Source organism: Cyrtonyx montezumae, unplaced genomic scaffold (genome assembly GCF_038088225.1).
Source record: "Cyrtonyx montezumae isolate F1298 unplaced genomic scaffold, pur_monq_1.0 scaffold_8, whole genome shotgun sequence".
NCBI classification, from domain to species: Eukaryota; Metazoa; Chordata; class Aves; order Galliformes; family Odontophoridae; genus Cyrtonyx; species Cyrtonyx montezumae.
In genome coordinates, this window is record NW_027072089.1 from 88,824,696 (window position 1) to 88,845,910 (window position 21,215).

General features: G+C 34.8%; 1 protein-coding gene across 1 annotated transcript in view; it reads left to right on the top strand.

The window, feature by feature from the left end:
• Nucleotides 1-21,215, top strand: part of ATP9B (ATPase phospholipid transporting 9B (putative)) — a 172,371-nt gene that overhangs the window by 150,632 nt on the left and 524 nt on the right. Inside the window, exons 16-29 of the mRNA XM_065753250.1 lie at nt 4,652-4,813; nt 6,242-6,334; nt 7,522-7,605; nt 8,117-8,287; nt 10,921-11,019; nt 13,395-13,484; nt 13,949-14,093; nt 14,505-14,569; nt 15,022-15,177; nt 15,329-15,393; nt 16,552-16,660; nt 17,429-17,486; nt 18,204-18,407; nt 20,602-20,634. Of these exons, the coding sequence (XP_065609322.1) occupies nt 4,652-4,813; nt 6,242-6,334; nt 7,522-7,605; nt 8,117-8,287; nt 10,921-11,019; nt 13,395-13,484; nt 13,949-14,093; nt 14,505-14,569; nt 15,022-15,177; nt 15,329-15,393; nt 16,552-16,660; nt 17,429-17,486; nt 18,204-18,407; nt 20,602-20,634 (1,534 nt within the window). The remainder of the gene's footprint in view (nt 1-4,651; nt 4,814-6,241; nt 6,335-7,521; nt 7,606-8,116; nt 8,288-10,920; nt 11,020-13,394; nt 13,485-13,948; nt 14,094-14,504; nt 14,570-15,021; nt 15,178-15,328; nt 15,394-16,551; nt 16,661-17,428; nt 17,487-18,203; nt 18,408-20,601; nt 20,635-21,215) is intronic.

A 21,215-nucleotide genomic window follows, 5' to 3' on the forward strand; every position in this document is an offset into this window, starting at 1 on the left:
AATCCAGAGGAAGGATGGGGCAGATGTTAACCTGAGTGGGAATGAAAGTCCTGTGACTTGTGCGAGCCATTCATCCTCATGGGGAAAGGTGAGGAGGGTTCAAAGAAGGTCATGGAGTTGAGGTGAATAAGGGGCACTCCTGTACCTATTGCTTGAATGGCCTAAAGCAATTCAACACCATCCAAGAGAGAAGCAAACTTTTGTTATTTCTTAGGGAATTATTTCACTCTTTCATCCTCAAAGTTGAAAATAAAGATATGACTTCATTTAAATCCTGCCTCTAGACAGTCTGCTTCATCTTGCACATCAGCCTTTATTTTGGTTATTGAATTGTGCACTTAGATGCCTGTAGCTTTTTCTGCCACATATTATTAAATGAGAGACTAATAGGCTAATGGAACTTCTTGTAAAATATATTTTTTCCTTAGTAATAATAATAATGTTAAAAACAGTTGAAAAATGATCATCTAGAATTGGCTTATGATAAAACTAAATTTACCAGTGTTTTAGTGACCTATTAGGTCACATGTTTTCTGAAGTGTTTTCTTGTTTAAAATTACTGGTTAACATTTAGTTTTAGGTTAGTCTAATGGTCCAATTAAGTAGGAAGTTCTTAACCTTCAGGAATAAGGGTTTTTGTTTTGAGCTTTTGTGTTTCAACACTGACGGAATAGAAAACTTCATCCTCAATTTAAAAGTCTTGTGTATTTTATAGAACTTTCTAGAAACTGCCTAGAATGTTTATAAACTGATTTCTTTTAGTTCAGTAGATGAACATTTCTGAGCAAATGGGATGATCATCCCCAAATCATTGAATTAACATACAGAGCTACCAGCAGGGTCTAGGGTTAGTTGTTAAACTGTGTTGCTGAAGTTTCAGTTTCTCCCACATGTTCCTGAGAGAACTGAGCTGGACACACAGTCATACTCAGAGAAACAACTTGTATCTCCTGGGGTAGTAGTAAAGTGAAACAAGCTAAGTTAGGGATACTGCTTTGTACGCTGAGAGTTCCCTTAGGAAGTCTCTGAATTTTATTTTGGCAATCTGTGCTATGTGTCTCACTCCAATTTATAGGAGGGAGAGGAGGTTATTTTGATATATGCATACCCAGCAGCTATGTTAAGACACAATGGGTCAAATGTTAGCCCAACCAGTTTATTACAAATAAACTTAGGGAGATGGGGAAGGGAAGACAGGCGACAGAAAAGATAGGAAATAAAAGCCAGGAGTCTTTGTATAAAGCAAGAGATAGTTACCTCTGTGAACCCAGCGTTGCTTGTAGTTCAGACAGTAATCAGAAGTCATGGGTTGTAGGAGGTTGTGTTGTTCAATTGATGATGACTTCTTTATTCCAATGACAGTAGAAACTATTTGTAAGTCCAAAGTGGTCAAGTCAGCTTTCTTTGGAGTGACAGCTTCTGGCTTTTGGACCTCAGCAGGAACTCCTTTGTTCCCATCTTCTGGGCCTTGTAAGTAGGTAAGAGGGAGCTGGGAGACAACTTGTATCTTGTCTTCACAGGATACAATGGTATAATCTCCCTATCTCTCCTACCAAGCTGGAGTTATTTGGTCACAGGCCAGATCTTTCACCAGTCAACATTCCTGAGCACCCTTTTGAAGACAAACAGCTCCAAAGAAATGCTTTCAAACGTAAAACTGTCCACAAAGTGATGCCAACCGCCACACCTTATTGGAAGAAATGCCTCAGGAAGTGAGCTTTGGGCCGAGAAAGAAAAGGGGGATTCAGACACCATGATAACTGAAAAGCTTAGTATTTGGGGCTGTGAAGTGAGGCAACTCTTAGGGATGGTGGCTTCTAGTGGAGAGAAACTGCCTACAGGGGCAACTGGACCTCACCAGTGGGCATGCAGTAAGGAGAATTGGGAAGATTTGAGGTAAGAAATGATGAGCAAGATGTTTCTCAGTAGTTTTGTCAGGTCATAATGCAAATGTTTGTTGTCTTCTTTCGTAATGTGGAAGTATTACTTGGACCTCACCACATCAGAGGTGAGTAACTGTTTCTGGTCATTGGATTGCTACCAAAGAAGAGAAGTATCAAGTTAGATATGACAGCAGTTCTCTGACTCCTTGTGTTTCCCTTTCTGGGCGGCCTATGTGGATAATGAGTTGAGGCGTAGGTCACAAGTCCATCGTGTGGATTCAGAAGACTTACTCTATTTCATCTTCACATACTAGGAAATTAATGATTATCATCAAATATTTATAATTAGAATTGGTTTTTCATATTTATTCAAAGCAAAATGATGGCATCTCCAGCTAAGTTTTTTGTGCTTGCTTATCCTTTGATTGCTTTATCTGACTCCATCTTATATGTCAGGTACTGTAGAAGCTACAGCTACTGTGTTTACATGCCATTCTGAAGGTTCTTAATGTTTGCATGCTGAATTGCAAGACCATTTTAATCTAAGTTTTCAGAAACCTATTGAATAAGAATGGAATATACTTGTAGAGGGGAAAACTCAAGAAAAGTGTTATCTAATAATCCTTTTTCTGAACTCTGTACAGCCAATGATTCAGTATATACATATTTGTGCAGATTGGTAATTTAGATTTTTGTGCCATCTGTGAAATACATTTTCTAAATATTTGTATATTCTAAAATCTGCAGATATTTAGTTGAATGATTTGACTGTGTTGTTTGGGATACTGTTAAGGTCTAACTGCTCTTGTGAATTCTGACAGGACTTAAACTTAATGCATTGTTGTCAAGTTTATTCAGATACTTTTTAGGCTATTGTTTGATTCTTGAGTCTTACTGATCATTTCTGCTGTGGTACTCACAATGGTCAATTTAAAAAAGAGAAAATATATCCACTAGGCCAGGTATAAGAATTCAAAATGACTGTGCTGCAAAATGCTAGTTCAAATAGTTGGTGAAGCCAAGCATAAGTGAAATATTAAACAGATGTGAGTCACCAAATATAGAGCACTTAAGTCCTAGCTGCAGAGGGACACAAATGAGATGATAGGGTGTTAGGAGAAAGATGCAATTTACAGGTCAGAATGTAATAGTAACCTTCCACTGTGAAAATTGAAAATTAACCTCAAGAGTATTGGATCATTTACAGCTTATATGGTACTCTTATTGAAGAGGAAAAATCTCTAAAAAGACTTCCTGTGATTTAGGGTTTTAAAAATGGAGCTATTTAAAGTGTGTTCTTTTTCCCTTCCTTAACTGCATCACAGCGTATTTTTGTTTATTGATGCCTACGCAGTCAGCACTATTAGGATTTCTTGGGTGCTTGTATAACGTATTTTTACCTTCTTCAAATTTTCATTAGGAGCTATGTGGTGATTATTTACTCAGTTTGGATGAAATTCTTACTGGTCATTAGTCATCATGAACTTACCTGAGTATTTTACTACTTGCATGTCTTTTATCTCAGTGCTTGAGATTTACAGCAGAAGCAGGTTCCATAAAATGCATGTGGATCTTCATTATAAGTACCTTTTTATTTCTTTAAAAGCCTGTTTTCTAATTGTGATTAACACTTAAAGTAATTAAATTCTATTTTTATTTTTCTATTTGTTTATTAAACTGCCCATTAGATGTGGAACCTAACTAACAGTAAAGCAATTTTTCTTAGGATGATTGAAAAATACCTGATGCGTTATTTTAAAAATAACACAAAAGGAAGTAGAAGCTACATGCTGTGCACTCTCTAGCACCAAAATTTAATAAATAAATAAATAGATTTAGAATCTCTGAGGCATTTATTTAAGATACAATGTAATGGTAGCTAGTAGGGATTATTATATGAAGGCTGCGCCTTCCTGCCAGTATACCCTTACATTTTGTTCCTGTGCAACAGATAGCAGAAGAGGGACAGTCTGACAAAATGTCATCTGACATGGAAATACGTATGTAGAAAAGGTGGTCATTGAATTACTCCATGCGGAAAAAATGGCACCCACTGACATTCACTGTCTCTTGATGAATGTTTCTGGAGACAAAGAATGGATATGAGCACAGAGGAGTGGTGAGTGGTGCATTTCAGCAGTGCTGACAGCATTGAGACACCTCTGCTTGTGCAGATTTTTACAAGCACAACGTGCAGTTTCTTGTTCATGGCTGGTGAAATGCACAGCTAATGGTGGTGACTTTGTTGAAAAATACCATTTTTGTAGGTGAGAATTTTTCTCTATCAAACAGTGTTATTGTGCTCCTTGTACCTGTTGTCGTTTCTGTAGAAAGAAATAGGAGGCAGTACTTCTGGTGTCACCTACCTATAATGCAGCTTTTCTGGGTTTGTAGAAGGAAATTTTACAAATGTGTTCATGGGATGCAGAATTACAAGTTGGAGTTCTATCCCATTGTTTGGAGTAAGAACTTAAATTTTATTATTGTTCACACAGAAAATAATAAAATAATGCAAGTGTATAAAATGAGCTAAAAACTTTTTAGATCCTTTGTTTATCTATTTACAGATTGCAGTGTCTAAATGTGCATTCAGTTATAGATCCGAAATATTTTATATGTAAATGCTCCCAACATCATCTACTCAGTGCTGTCACTAGTACAAAAGTTTTATTGTTTTCATCTAACAGCTCTTTGACTTTACCCTTATTTATATAGCATTACTTAAACATGAAAGATCAGTTACTAGTCCTATTTTCTTTTCTCTTTAGGTTGCTCTGGTGCAGTGGACAGAGAGTGTTGGTCTTACTCTAGTTAGCAGAGATTTGACCTCCATGCAACTGAAGACCCCTGGTGGACACATTCTGACATACTATATTCTGCAGATATTCCCCTTCACTTCTGAAAGCAAGCGCATGGGAATCATAGTTCGGGTAATTTGGTGGCAGGCGGTTGGTTTTCATTTCTCCAAAGCTGTCTACACTGAACGTTTATTTTGATTTTTCTTAGTAGAAACTTGATCCTTCAAGGAATGCATTTCACAGGATTTTCAAATGGAAAGCATACATTTGACTAGACTAGCAATTGTGTGAAATTCAGGCTTACCTGATATTGCAGAGAGCCTTGAAAGGGACAAACTCTTCTCTCACATGGGCACGTTTCAGTACTTTGTGCTGAAGCTCTGATGTTGCAAGTTACTGTTCAGTCTTCATTTTTAATTTTCAATTTGCTGCTCTTACGCAAAATATGTTACCTCTTCAAGAGATAAACTACTGTGGGAAATCTGTTGCAGTAGTAGTTTATCTTTCTTTGCTACTACTGCTGCTGCTTCTTTAGGCATGCATACACAGCTAAAACACCCCAGGGCCTGAGTGTCCCAGATACGTACTTTGTTGTCTGTTAGATGTCCAGGTGGAGACATAATAATGATTATTAAAACCTCAAATGCAAGGAAGCCACCACGCCATGTAAAGGAAGGCCACCACGCCATGTTTAAACCTTGGTTAATACCAAGACACACACACGCTATGTATTTCTGCCTCTTCCTGACTAAAAGCAGACAGGCAGAACAGCTTTAGACTTTATGCTTCATGTTTAAATCATTGCTACATCCTAGTTAACTACCTATTAAACTCATCCTGTTCCATATTTGCTGATGGATGACAAACCAAGCATGCCATCAGCCCTGGGCAGAGATACTTCAGACAGCATGTGTGGGCTCAGGTCTGGAGAGAACTTGGGAAGTCTGTGTTTTTTTAAATGAGGTTGGCTCTACAAGCCTGTTATAACAGTGTGTTAAGAGACATGTTCAGAGATACTACAAGAAGCCTGCAGATCAGTGAATCTGTTATTTCTGCAACAGATCATGCATCACAAACTCCTGATTCAGGTAGTACTTGCCTGAGTGTGAGCTGTTAGACTAAGTAATTAATGTTTAATCTTCAAAATATCTGTTACATGCATAACACCATTATTTGTTCCAGTTACTTGAAAGGTACAGAGCAAACTTTCTGTTCTTAAATTAATAATAAATGTCACAAAAGAAAAAAATATTTCAGGAGTTAGAGTAGGCATAATAATGACATTTGAATATTTAGGAAAAGCAGGCATGTTATGGATGCTGAGAACCTGATACATTGACTTCAGTTAGAACTGGTCTTATGCAGGAAAGTAGGGAACATGCACCACTTTGGAATTAGATAAGTCATTGGAAATGTTAACGTCAAGTAAAACTTACTCAACCCTTTGCAAGTTACTTCATCTTTTGTAAGTGATATTCTGTTGACTACTTCAGAAGACAGCTTGTGTAGGTAAATTTTGGACTGCATGAACAAATATTTGTTTCTTCTATAAAATTTTAGGATGAATCTTCAGGAGAAATTACGTTTTACATGAAGGGTGCAGATGTTGCAATGTCCACTATCGTACAGTACAATGATTGGTTAGAAGAAGAGGTAAGAAATAGAGTCAAAATATATATTTTAAAATGTACATATATATATATATATAAAACATATTTTATATATATATATATATATATATAACAGAAATGTGGGAGGTTATTGGAGTAGGTTTAAGAGATCCTGAGCCAAAATGGCTTTTCAAGTTCCGTTACACATATGCTGAATGAGTTTTAATGGTTTGGAATTATTTGAATCTGTATTCTTAGAATCTGTATTCTTGTAAAATGCATAGAGAAAAACATAGTTAGTAGTCATAGCAGAACATATTCATACTTAACACAAGAAAATTTGTTTTTCATTGACTGATCTTTCATGTGAAACCAACTTACTTTTGAGAAGTATTTTCTTATAAATCTGTTTATCCTGAAATAACCTTATTTGAATTCTGCAGTGAAGTATGATTATGAATTACGAAATCTAATATGCAGTGTAGGTAAATTGAAATAGCTTTTTACCGTATTTGTTAAATTTGATATCAAATAGCTAGTGACCAGTCTTCAAAACTGATAAGTATTTTTCACTGTGTCATTCTAGTAGGTACCAGCAATCATCTTATTTTGACCCTACATACAGACAATATGTTAATACAATGATTACACCATGTATGTTCATAATGGTATTGGCAATATGAATCAATATCTGCTGCAGGGCAGCTTGATTTATTCAGGGACATGAATAAATTAAACTCCCTGAAGACCTAGCAAAATGTCATAAAAATTACTTTTGGCGATAATGATGCACAATTAATCGTAAAATACTTGTTTAATTTATTTAGCTTTATGAGGTCAAATCAATACGTGTTTAGCAATGGACAGCCTTGTTTTTCATTATGACATGCTATTCCGTGGGTATTTTAATCTACATACCTTTTTCTGGCATTTCTATGAAAACAAAAATTTAGCTCTTTTGCATGCTTTAAAAGAATTATATTTTTAAACTTTCACCTACAATAATTTTTCTTTAAGCTGGGAGAAAAAAAATCTAATTGGCTTGCCAGTAGTGTACCACACTGAGAAAACTGAAGTGAATTTTTTTTATTCTTTTTGTGGTTTCTCCAAATTCATCGTCTAAAAAAAACATTAACATCTATGCTACAGTTATGCTCTGTTAGCTTGTAGTCATGTAGTGTGAAATATGAGCACACAGTTACTTATTTGCGTGTCTTTTGATCCATTTAGTGTGGTAATATGGCTCGAGAAGGGCTCCGTACTCTGGTTGTTGCCAAGAAGTCACTGACTGAAGAACAGTATCAAGATTTTGAGGTATGGATAGATGGAGTGATCGGTATTACTAGCATAGCTCTTGTATTTTGCCTTGTTTGGTTACTTCAAGGGAAACATTCCTCTTTTTCATTTTATTATTAAATAAGATGACTCATATTAAAAATATCAATATTTAGAGTGTGACACGCTATTATAGATTCATTAGTGATTGTTCTGTAGTTATATGCAGGATACTGTTTAAATTTATTATGTGACTGGATTATATTTCCCCAGAAGCCAGGATATTAATTCTGTATGTTAATATGTTAGAACAATCAACTTGTTCTCAAAGATCAGGGCAGTTGCTGATGATGCCCGATTCATAATAGGTCTTCAGAGGGTTCTCTGGAGATGACTCATCAGAAAAACATGTGGAACTCCCTTTTAACCATGTTCTTTATTGAAGATGTTAAAATACAACCTTTTATTATAACTGATTGATAGAGAGAATGTTTATTTCTTTTTCTTTTCTGTGTCACAACCAAGTCTAAGTGGTTTTGTGTTTGCACAGAGTCGATATAACCAAGCAAAGTTAAGCATACATGATAGAAACCTGAAAGTTGCTGCTGTTGTAGAGAGTTTGGAGCGGGAAATGGAATTGCTGTGTCTCACTGGAGTTGAAGATCAACTGCAAGCAGATGTTAGACCAACTCTAGAGATGCTAAGAAATGCTGGAATAAAGGTAAGGAATGTGAATGAATGTGAACTGCTGACATACAGGTTATCATTTACTAACATGAGGGGACTATTTTCGGTTTGTTTTTGTGGGGTTTTTATTTGAGGGGGGTTTTTTTAGTGTTTTTTTGTTTGTTTTGTTTGTTGTTTTTAATGCAATACATGATCTATATCTGCTTACATTCAGGTTCATCCAAAGTAAGAAACATGCTAAGTCCTAAGCACATTCTGGGCATGACATAGGAGAAACAAGTAGACATGGTGTTGAAGCTCTCTTGTAGCTCACAGTTTTCATTGATCTTAAATGTAATTTTCTAGAAAAAACTACCAAAAGAAAACTATATGCCATTCTTCTGTTTTTGTACATTAAGCTGTTTTTACTGAAATTTAAACTGAACAAGTTGGGGCCAAAATTCACATGATAATGTTTTCAGGCTTTGGTGCTCACAGAAAGTTTCATCAAAGGTGAAAAGAGTAAACTGTTTGAGCCCAGACTCTTCTCAGGAGTACCCAGTGACAGCTAAAGAAGCATCAGGCACAAACTGAAATACAGAAATTCCACTTCGAAGTAAAAATATACCATTCTCATCTAAGTGTGATCTAACACAGGTGCAGGTTTCCCAGGGATTTTGGAGTGGAGTCTCCATACTTGAGATTCAAAACTGTCTCAACACAGCCCCAAACAGCTCTCTGCAGTTGAACCAGCTTTGAGCAGAGAAGTTAGATTAGGTCACCTCCAAAGATCCCTTCCCAAGTTATCTATTGTGATGTTCTGTTTTTTAGTAGATCTCTGCTTCCCAAAGCGTTTGCTGACCTAGCAGTTTTGCTGACTGTTCAGTCATGTACAGAATTAGAAAAATGTATGTTTGGACTAAAGCCTTGTGGTCACATGATGTTTCTTTAGTTCATTGTGACTAGTACAAAGTACATGTACATGAAGTACTAGTGCTTACATTATTTTCTTGCTTTCTCTTGGTATTTCATCTGTGTATCAGCAATTGTGACTGTTAAGCTATGTCTGTACCAGTATATCCTGCTACAAACAGGTATAAAACAGTGTGACAGCTTTTAGGGGTTCTGGGATTTCATATCGTTAAAACAATTCTGACTTATATCACAGCCCAAATTATAGTGAACTGGGAACACAACAGGAACAATAAATAGGTTCATAAAATTATATATTACTTAGGTACTGATGGCAAAACAGTAATGAGTATTTCATCCACTCACTGGCCAATATAGATGCTAATGAAAATGATCTGCCTGAGATGAACGGGTTTAATAAACTTGCAACTATTAACTTAACATCTACATCTGCAGCTTAAATCATATTCCTGTGTGGTCTCATCTGTTCGCCGTAAGGCAAATGTTATCTCATCCTTCATTTTTGTGTGTGTGTGTTGTGGAGCTGAGGGAAAGAGCTACCTCACTTTAGGAATAGATGCATCTTCAGCCTTATTCCTTAAACTTTAAGGAATGAATTCCTCCCAGTTCCGTGTGTTCTTCGGGCAGGATCTCTTTGGAATATTGGGACTATACTACCTCCTCCAGGATATGCCATCTGACAGCTTGGCTGCTGCTTGGTAGAGTCTTATTAGGATCACTGACTGTTATCAAATAATTTTGGTGAGCCACCTGTGTACTTCTCTCTTTAGTATTTGTCTGCATCCTCTGTCTTTCAACCAAGTATCGGGACTATAGTATCAGGACTATAGGGAAGGGCTTTTATACTTTCTTTGCTGTTCAACTGTCAGTGGGTTGCTACAATTTCCTCTTCTCTTCATGTAAATTGAGAAATAAACTTTGTGTGAGGCAGAGGGGTATGGAAGCTGTTTAATGACAAATTGTGAGTTACTGCAGAAAAAAACCTGTTCATTAATTTTAGTGAAAAAGTTGCACAGTGGTATACGTTCTGTGGTAATCTAATCTCACACAATACCAAATCACAGAATGTAGGGATTGGAAGGGACCTCTAGAGATTATCTAGTCCAACTCTTCTGCCAAAGCAGGCTCCCTAGACCAGGTAGCACAGGTCCAAATGGGTTTCGAACTCACGCTTACAGTTCGTAATATTTTGCTAGTTCCCAAATACAAAATTTATAAGATGACCTAGGACCGCTTTCCAACCACTTACGCTACCTAGCAGTGCATGGTGCATTTTAGTTAGACATTTTGAAAGTTTTATTCTGTTTTTACTGTGTGTACCTCAGTGAAATGATAGGATACTCACAAATACATTTTTAAATGTGGTATAAATGGTGTAAATTAGAATGTTCACAAACTCAGGAACTCTTTCCAAGATGAAGTGAAATGAGTTATAACACATCACTTGGAGTTACCATGACAGCAAGAGCGTAGCTGCTGCTCACTCTGACTGAGCTACATGTGCTTCAGGAATCTTAGCTTCCACTATTTTGGAACACTGAACATGCACACTTGGCACAGACACATGCAGGAAGCTAGTAGTATGAACTATTTATTTTATTGTCCCACTTCCACTTAACATGCAACTATTAACATTTTTTAAAACTCTTTTTTTTTTTCCTGCAGCAGAGTGAAGGTTGGAGAGACATGTTAGTTAGATATGCACAACAGACACAACAATATCCAAAATAATTAAATTTTATATTATTTTTGCAGATATGGATGTTAACAGGAGATAAACTGGAGACAGCAACTTGCATTGCAAAAAGTTCTCACTTAGTGTCTAGGACTCAGGATATTCACATCTTCAGACCTGTAAGTAAAAGTCCAGCTTTATTGTTGGATTATTCAAAACATTGCTAATACTAGTATTGCTTTATTTGATTTGTATTGGCCACCTGTTACAGAATTGATGGGTTATTGTACTAGATGTCAGAGCAACAATCAATGGAGTAATGTTTAGTCTAGGTTGTTACTCAAGGATTTAGAATTACAAAGCAATGCTTCTGTTTAAAAGCAAATGATTCTGGATTTGCTGATATGCTACAAAAATGTTTGTAGTCCTGATTAGGTGACTCAAGTTATACAAGCATTTCACACTCCTCACTTATAACAGTGGATACAGTAAGTCACCTCTAAGTGATGGAGATAAGTCTTTGTGTGATACCAGTAGGAAGGTTTCTAGGAATTTAGGCAATCTGAATATGGCTCTAGCTTGTTCTAGCATTTCCATTAAGAGCACTCTTTAAACTCAAGTAGACTTACTTTTGAATTAAGCCACTGTTTGAATCAAAATGAGACAATTGAAAGTTTTTGTCTATTATGCTTGTTTTCTAATAAATATTGTATTTTATTAGCACGCTGCTTAAGATAATTGTTAGAAAAGTAAACTGAATATCTCTATACATTTTTGTTATACTTACATGGTGTCAACTCCACTGAACTCAAACAAAAATAAGGATTTTTCATAGCTTTGATGCTGTGTTATCAGACATAATGTCTGTGTTTGTTCCAGGCGAACCACTTGCACCTACAGAAATAATTATATGAATATAATTTACATGTAAATGTAGTTTCTTATGAAGCATCAGAATGGCAAATTAGGCCCTGCAGACCACTATTTGCAATTAAATTATTAATGCTTCTGATAAAACTTCAGATCAATTTTTGTTGACCTTTCCACATGTAACATTACAAATTAAGTCTTCCTGAACAAAATCTATTTAGTTTGAGTCAGATTTTTATTTTCATTACCTTGGCTAATAAGATCAGCATAAAACTGTGTTAACTTAGAATACATGAAGTTTTAAATTAGTTGTAAAATAGATTAATACAACATTATTTCTGTGGCTATGTTTGTTGCAAAGGAAGAGCTAGTGGATTAATTTAAGAAAATACCAAACACTTTAACACTTTTATTTTACCTTCAAATTAGTGAATAAATTATTTCCTTACTTGGCTTCCCAAAAAGATGTATTTTTTCATGCTCTTTTTACTCAGCCTGTTTATTTTGTAATGAAAATAATTGATAAGTTGTTCTAGAGATATTTACAAAGAAAAAATACCTCGTTAGGTGAAAGGTAGAGCTCTTCAGAGTGCGCCAAGTGCTGAGATCTCTGTAATGCAGAAAGATTATAGGGACCAGTGTGACCCTGGTTCCCAACAGTTGACAGAATAGCAGCTTTCACTGTCAGGAAGGAGGAAAAAAAGTCTGGATTGGACTTTATGTATGGGTTATTTCCAATTACATGTGTTTTAATGTAACCCAAATTTTGTGTGGTAGAGCCCATCCGGAGGATGAAAAGCCTTTGTACATCTGATTTTATGTAATAATGTGGTCAAGACTTGCACACTTTAAATCTTTAGTTAAGGTGTTGACAGAACCAAAATTTGAAGTGTAATCTGTATTGATTTTATTCTGTCTTATAACTTTGTCCTACATGATAGCTGTAAAAGAAGTTGATATTTTAATGAAGGTAAAAGAAACAAAGGAAAAAAAAAAACACGCCTCTCTTCAAAATCTGGTTATACTTTAAATTTTTATGCTTTGTGTTCTAGCTCAAAACCTTCCAAAATCCATTTAGTAACCTTTGAACCATTTGGTTTGATTTTTTTTGCATATTTCACTGCTTGGCCTTTCTGTAAATTAAAAAAATAATAACAATAATCTATAATTAATTATTTTAAACTTAACCTTCCAAAAGTGCTGATGAGCATTTTTCTGTGGCACTTGAACTCTGTCTACTTATCCAAACTGAAAGAACTACTAATATGAACATTTTGCATTTTTCTAAGAATAAATTTTATTGGTTAAAAATAAGTCTCTTTTTTTTCTTACTTGGGAACTGTTTCTTTGGTTTAACTGAGATGGAAAGACTCAGGTCAACTTGAAGTTAAAATATCTTAGTTCTGTTGATATTTTAGACCTGATCTACTTCTGTGAGGAGCCGGTTAGGCTGACTACACACATTTTCATAGTTAGAGGGTTACTCGTTTAGTCTATAAAGTTTAGAAACTCGCAGCCACACAGGTGCTACACTAGGATAAAATATTTGTTGAAAACAAACTCTTTTAGTTATGACTTCTCAATACTTGATTTGTGTAGGGAGCTGTGCTGGGGAAGGAGATTGTTGTTCAGATTTTGTTTGCTCTTAAAAAAAAATCTTTTGAGTAAGTGGTTTTTATTAAAGGTTACTACTCGAGGAGAGGCTCACTTAGAACTAAATGCCTTTAGGAGGAAGCATGACTGTGCCTTGGTGATATCTGGGGATTCACTTGAGGTAAGAGTTTGGTTTCTTTCAAATTGTATTTATACTTCACAAACATAAAATTAAGATGTCATAAAGTATACTGGTGGCTTTACGCTCTTAAACTTTATCCAGTATTTGACCATGTCATAAGAGTTACTACTGTTTTTCACTGAGTATTGATATGGATTGATATATGTTCAAATTTTGTTGTTTCCCTGATCTCCTGTACAGTAATCAGAATGAGATTTGTTTACAGCATGCCATGCCATGGTACTGTTTCTTTGTTTAACTCAAAAGCATGTTAACTGTCTAAATGAAATGCATGTCATTTTATAGTAATAGGTCACATTTAGAAGAAAGCAGTATTTCTCTTCTAGAAAGATATCAAGCAAGCAAAACCTCATAGAAGAAATCTTTATACTATGTGTTTGTGTTAGAGCACGTTATATTATTTAATCTTTAAAATAAATATCAGTGTATTTTTTTTCCTTTAGGTTTGTCTGAAATACTATGAGCATGAATTTGTAGAGTTGGCTTGCCAGTGTCCTGCAGTAGTATGCTGCCGATGTTCTCCCACCCAAAAAGCCCACATTGTGAAACTGTTACAGCATCACACTGGAAAACGCACATGTGCAATAGGTAACTGTTGACACTATCTTCCTTTGCAGTAGCTAAAATCTGTAATAAATTTACACAGTAGACGGCACCTTTGAGAAAGATTGCAAACAGAACTGAAAAGACATCTTTATCAACTGCCAGGTATTTTCATAACTGTAGAAGAAAATACCTTTCCATGAGAAAGGTGTGTTTGTCTTTTTTACTTCTCAGGGAAAAGTCTTGATTGCTGAAGTTATGAATCATAATCCATAGGTTAACTGTAAGAGTATAAAGTTATAATAGGATATTCTAAAATATCTATATTTTATTTTATTTTATTAGATATAATATACAATTAGATATAATATTTTGGAATATACAATATTCTAAAATATTATAAGGTCAGGAGAGTAAAACCTCTGAAGAGCTGAATATTGCAGTAACATTTTTCAGGTGATGGAGGAAATGATGTCAGCATGATCCAAGCAGCTGACTGTGGAATTGGAATTGAAGGCAAGGTAATGTTACTGGTTTCATTGTCAAGCATAACATGATTCTTAGATGGTAGTAGAGTGAACATTTTGAATTAAAGTTTGCTGTAAGGCGATAGAAAATGCTTATTCCTTAAACTAATAATTTCTCTGCTTCTTTGTTCTCTGTTTTTAATTTTTAAATACCAAAAATAAGAAAAGCAGAAAACACTGCAGTTATTTCTGTGAATCTATGTGTTTACCTGAAAGATGCAAGTTAGGCCATTAAACACACTTGTTATAGCCACTGTAGGTATTCTTAAAAAATGCACCAAAAACTGTCTTTTGTATCATGTTGCAGAATTGATTTCTGAAATAATAGTAGCAAAATTTGTAATTTGTAAAATGAATTACGATTTAGAATTTAGAAATGTGATCTATATGTTCAGCACCGGGTTTTATACTTGGAATTTTTATTTTTATTTTTGTTGTTGTTCTAGGAGGGAAAACAAGCCTCCCTAGCAGCTGACTTTTCTATCACACAGTTTAAACACATAGGTAGGCTGCTGATGGTACACGGTCGAAACAGTTACAAAAGATCAGCAGCACTTGGTCAATTCGTCATGCACCGAGGCCTTATTATTTCAACTATGCAGGTATTTAAAACTTTGTTTTCAGAACAGTTAAGATCACTACATCTCTTTGAAATGTCAGAAAGTCTTACGTAGTATTCTTTTTTCCGTATTGTAAAGTTTCATATATAGAGTTTTATTACGTTTGTAATTATTACTTTCTTTTTTTTTGTAGGCTGTATTTTCATCAGTCTTCTATTTTGCTTCTGTTCCCTTGTACCAAGGTTTCCTGATGGTAGGGTAAGTTCATACCAAGTTACAATATCTATTATTAATTACAGCCAGCCAACTTGATAAATAGCATCCTGTAGTTGGTGTCTGCCACATTTTTCATACATTTATCATTGGTATGCTAACAAAACCTGGAATGAGCCTATAAAAGAAAACTAAAACTAGTTTGCATGTGCAGTTATATCCATTACGTGAGATGGAGAAGTTCAATGACAACATAGATCTACGTAGCTTTAGAAGATATCATATAGTATTATTGACATTCTGAGTAAAAACAATAGAAGAAATCTGACAAACCAGTTTCAGATGTTATACAAACTGCTATGCGAGCCTCAGTGACAATTACAGATTAGTTTGTTAAAAAATGGAGCTGAAGCTACTCACTATGAAATTTGCTCTGCAAATTCATTAAGTAAGTCTGGTACATTGGTTTTCTTTCTGAATTATGTGTGTAGAATTAGGAGCACGCTGATCTTGTAGCAAAAGCTGCTTTAGAGATATAGCCCCCAGAATCATTCGTCTGAGATACATGTATATATTCACGTTTGTCCTTTTTCTCTGCTCCTTATGTTCTAAGAGCTTATTTTTATACTTCTTGTTTTACTTTATTTAAACAGTAGTAACTCAAATCAGAGCCAAATCAAGGTCTGATTTCACCAAACACTACAGAAGCAAACTGTAAACCTCTCCAAAATGCTTATAAATATTTATGCTAAATCCTTTTGAAAGTAGATGACTGATGTGTGCATAAAACCCAAAGCCACTTTCTTCGCTGTTAAGACATTGGTTCATCCAAAGTCTTTACTGTGATGCCAGAAACACAGCACTTGTTTTTTCTTTAGTTTTCATGCCATCTTCTTTTGGTGAATTCAAATGCCAGGTCTTTGAACTGGTTATCAAAATGCAGAAGCAGAGTGTAAATAAATTTGAGGTGATATATATAGGGGAAAAAAAAAAAAGAATTTTTTTTTTTTTTTTTACATATAAAGTCTATTCTCACAAATGGCAGCTCTCAGAATCCCAAGACCAGGTTACATTAGTGAAGCTGCATTGGTAAACTGTCTCAGTGATAACCACCTCGACTTCACTTATGTTAAAATTGTAGCTAATAGATTAGTTTAAAATTAAATTATACAAAAATGTTAGTTTGTGCTTTTCTTTCCATAGGTATGCAACCATATATACTATGTTTCCAGTCTTCTCCCTAGTGCTGGATCAGGATGTGAAGCCAGAAATGGCACTGCTATATCCTGAACTTTATAAGGATCTCACAAAGGTATGAATGTTCTCAGTGATGAAATTTGAAGAACTGTTGAAATTGCTTGTGTGAAAAACTCTGTATTCTTAGAATCATTTTTGTAAGGTATTCCACACAAGGTAAATGTGTGACTAATGTAATGCGAACATCTACGATACAAAAGTAATCCACGGTCCCGAATTTTCCACTAGGTTTTGTCAATAGATTTCTAAGTCACCAGTCTTTGGACTGAAATAATTCAAAAATAAAGATGTATTGATATAAAAGTTGCTTTTAGTCTGACACTAAGAGCTCTGGTAGGGAGTAATTCATGGTTACTTTTTCACAGCTACCTCTTCCTTTTTAACTAAGAGATTTAATTTATGGATTAATTTTTATCTAACTTCCAAAGAGCTATTACTGACCTATACAAAAGCTGACTTTCTTCAAATAACAGGTATCAATGATTGAAATTACAGAATATATTCTTGAAGAATACTTTTGTAATATGACATAAAAACACTAAAAAGTTGTACAATATGACTGAAAAACTAATGATAGCATTGCAAGCCAAAGTGTGTGCTTGCTGTTTAAGATCTTAACTGTCCTGCCTTCCACTGCATGCACTATGCCTATTTGCAATGAACAATTGTAAAAAATAAGCAGAAGCTTTTTAGCTTGTATCTCTTCAAAGACTGCTTGTTATACTTGTAAAATGTCTCTGGAGTGCTTAACTACTAGAACATATGAATTTAGTAGATTTTTCTTTAAGTAGTGTTTAACTGTCCTCTCACTTCTTTTCTTTAGGGAAGATCTTTGTCATTTAAGACCTTCCTCATCTGGGTTTTAATCAGTATTTACCAAGGTAGGAGAGAGTCGTGAATTTACTGCATTAAGAATTTTTTGTCTGCTATTAACAGTATAGTTTTTCAGGAGCAGTTTGAATTCCCAAAGCTTAACATTTCATCAGCCGCTATATATATTGCTTTCTGTTTATCTTCTAAATCGAGATTCCTGCAGTGTGCCAGGCCTATGGATTGGCATGGATTGTTAGTTTTATTGATGCATGTCATCTGAAAAAAGACATGGTTTTAATTAAGTACTAATCCAGAAAAATTTCAGTGATTGCTTATCACGTTTCATATACTTACACAGTAGTTTTCTTTCATGGAATGACAAAAGTATTGTTGAAGAAATCTGAATTATGTAATAAGTTAAAAGTAATTACACTTTCAACAATCTCTCATTTATTATTTTGTCATTTAGACAAAATCAGGTTAATTGACGGTTTATCAGATATATCGCTCAAAAAGGTATTTAATTTTCTAACAGTTTTATTTCTTCACTGCTTTATTTTGGTTGTTTTGTTTCACAAGTAGAAAGTACAGTAAATATCACATCTGTTTTTTTACAAAGGTTAATGCTACCTTATATTTAAATAAAAAATGAAACTACCAAAAACAAAAACAAACAAACAAAAAGCACTGAGCAAACTTTCCTAATAAGCAATGAAATGTTCAGTGTGCAGTTGAACTAAAACTTCATTGTAGAGTGCTTTATTAAATTTGTTTGCCTTTCCTAGGTGGTATTCTGATGTATGGAGCCCTGCTGCTTTTTGAATCTGAATTTGTACATGTTGTTGCCATTTCCTTCACTGCTCTTATCTTGACTGAGCTCTTGATGGTTGCACTGACCATACGAACATGGCACTGGTTAATGGTGGTGGCTGAATTTCTCAGTCTTGGCTGCTATGTGGCCTCTCTTGCATTTCTAAATGAATACTTTGGTAAGTAATGGTATTTTAGCAAGGAACTGTTCTTTATAACATTTTTTTCTCATTTTTGTTAGGAATAATGTTATGCTCTATGAAATAGAGCTTTCTCCATAAGGAATATTAGTTGAAATTGAATTTAATCAATGTCATTTTAAAATATTCTTCTGCCTTGTTGACCTGGGGTTTGATTATCATTTTTCCTGTTAATATGATTCATCTGTGTGATAAACTTTTTGACATACTCTTCCCCTCCTTGATCTCATCTTCCAATGACAATCCAAGCTGCTTGTCTTAAATTGGCTTTGAGACTCGCACTATTGAAATGCGTGTTCTGATAAAATGAGAATCTTTCACTGACCTGGTGATTTTTGTCATTACCCCTAGCCCAAGAGCTGAAGTATTGCCAAACTGGAAGGCTTAGCAATACAGGCTAACATAGAGGCAGAAAGTTATTGATATTTTATATTAAAATCGGTCTATTTCATAATTATGATAAGATTATATATAGCTTACTTTGTTTTAGAGTACAGTATGCCATGGGATTTGGACTAGATGATCTCTAGAAATCTCTTGCAACCCCTACAATTCTGTGATAGTGTGTCTTATGGTTCTCATTATTCATAGTTCACAAGATAAAAGGAGAGAACTGTAAATCTTAACAGTCCAAGCATCTGAGTGGCTCAATAATACATATTTCTTTTTATATCAAATTGCCTTTCAGTAAAAAAAAAAAGAAAAAAAGAAAAAGCATCTTGGTCTTAGTGTGATTTTACAGATGTAAATTATAGAAATAGATAAAATAATTGTGATTATATCCCAGTATAGGAGTAGCATCAAGCTCCTCCTTCCTCTCTTTTACACGAGGTGATGAGTAAGAAGTTCTTTTCTTGTTACTTCTTATGTGGTAGTTTCTAGTAATTGCAAAATTCCCCTTTCACTCACTGATGTTCCAACTGTTCACCACTAGGGTGGTATAATTACTTTTTATTTTAATCACTAAATGCTCTAACTTCCAGATTTATGAAGAGTCAGATTTTAATATTACACACTATTTCAGGTTTTCCACAGAACCTTTTTCATTTCTTTGACACTAATACACAGACTCTTTAATAGAGATTATTGGGTTGATGCCAGAGTCTCCCCATCCAGATGGCAAGAACATACACAAGTACTAGCTCTTTGGTCCAATCTTCCAAGAACTTCCTAAAACAAAATTTGCTGCTTTGCCTTTTTAAATGATCCATGTTGATAGCAGCAAGTCTTTCCATCCTTTGTAGGTATTTCTCAGTGAGAAACACCTCTAGGTGGTGTTCATAAATGTGCTTGAAAAAAAAAATACATAGGGAATTTGTTTATTGTAAGCCCTTCTGTAGAGGGAAGTAGTTCACTATCCCTGTGTTTGCTGGCCAAGCATAACCAACTAAGTAAATAGCCTCTTGTAGCCTGTGGTCTTAGCTTTTTTATTTTTCTTCTTCACTCAAGAACGTTTTAAATATTCTGAAAATGCTGCAATTTCATGAGCTCTTGTAGAGATGTATTTTACTGTGACAAGGCAACAACTATGACAGTGTACTCAAAATTTGGAAAACTGAAATACTTGATACTGCTCTACAGCTCGGAGTCCTGGAAGTAACTCAGCTTTTAGGTTTCTGAATTGCATTCAGTGACTTCTTCAGGCATGTCTCAGTGATATGTTAAATGGGCTTTTAGTATGTATCAAACATATGGGCTTTTAGTACGTATCAAAACAATCAAAACTATACATTGAAATATAATACAGAAAGTGTTCTTAAATAAGCAAAGTTGGAGCACAGAAGCATTTCTTTTGCTGCATCTTTTTGAAATTAATTTTCATTCACATTGAAAACAGTTCTTATCAAGTTGCTTATACATTTAATTATACTTTGAAGATGACTTGGCAAAATGTAAGAAAACTGCCTAATTACTTACAGCCTCCAAACATAACCAAATGAATCCCAACCTTATGAACCTATGAACCTATTTTCAATTTTTTTTTGTTGAATTGCTGTTTAAAACCTTCTGATTGTCATGTGAAAAGCAGTAATATTCCAGTGAACGCTACTAACATCTTTTTCTTTTCATTTCTTTTTTGTAGCTAGTCTTTTTATCTGATATTTTTTTCACATAACTTCTGTATTTTCTGTAAAACTATCCTTTCATTTTCGTTCTCGCTCTTGTGTGACAGGTATAGGCAGAGTGTCTTTTGGAGCTTTCTTAGGTAGGTGAAGTTTAACTTTTCTGCAAGATAATTTGTGGTGTGGGGGTGTGTGGAGGGAGGTGGACGGTGTTTTTTCTGTGATTCTTAAGTACAACCTGACCATTGCAAAATATGGTCAGAAATTTCAGTAGCAAGTATAGGATGTCACCATTCTTGTTATATTTCTCACCAAAAGTAGCTTTTGACTGTGACTTGTGGCAATATAATTGCGTTGTTTTCTCTTTACATTTTTGGGCTATTAATTAATTTCTGAAGTTTTAAGAATCATTTGGTCTAGTTGTTGCACCTAGTTCAGAGAAACATCCAAGAAAATTAGCAAATTCCAGGTTGGGAAATTGTATTATAACAGCTATGAATAGTTTGTAGGAGTAGAAAAATAAGGATAAACTGCCTTAACCTTTAACGTGAGAAACTCTTGGTACTAAACTGAGATCCTGGTTCCCCTAGAATCACCTTGTGCCACAAAACTGTCTAAGGAGCATTAAAGGGATGCCGAAGCTTTCATTTAAAGAAAATTATTGACAAAAATGAAATGTTGAGCTTAACTTTCTCTCTCCGTTGCTTTTTTTTTCTTATTTTGC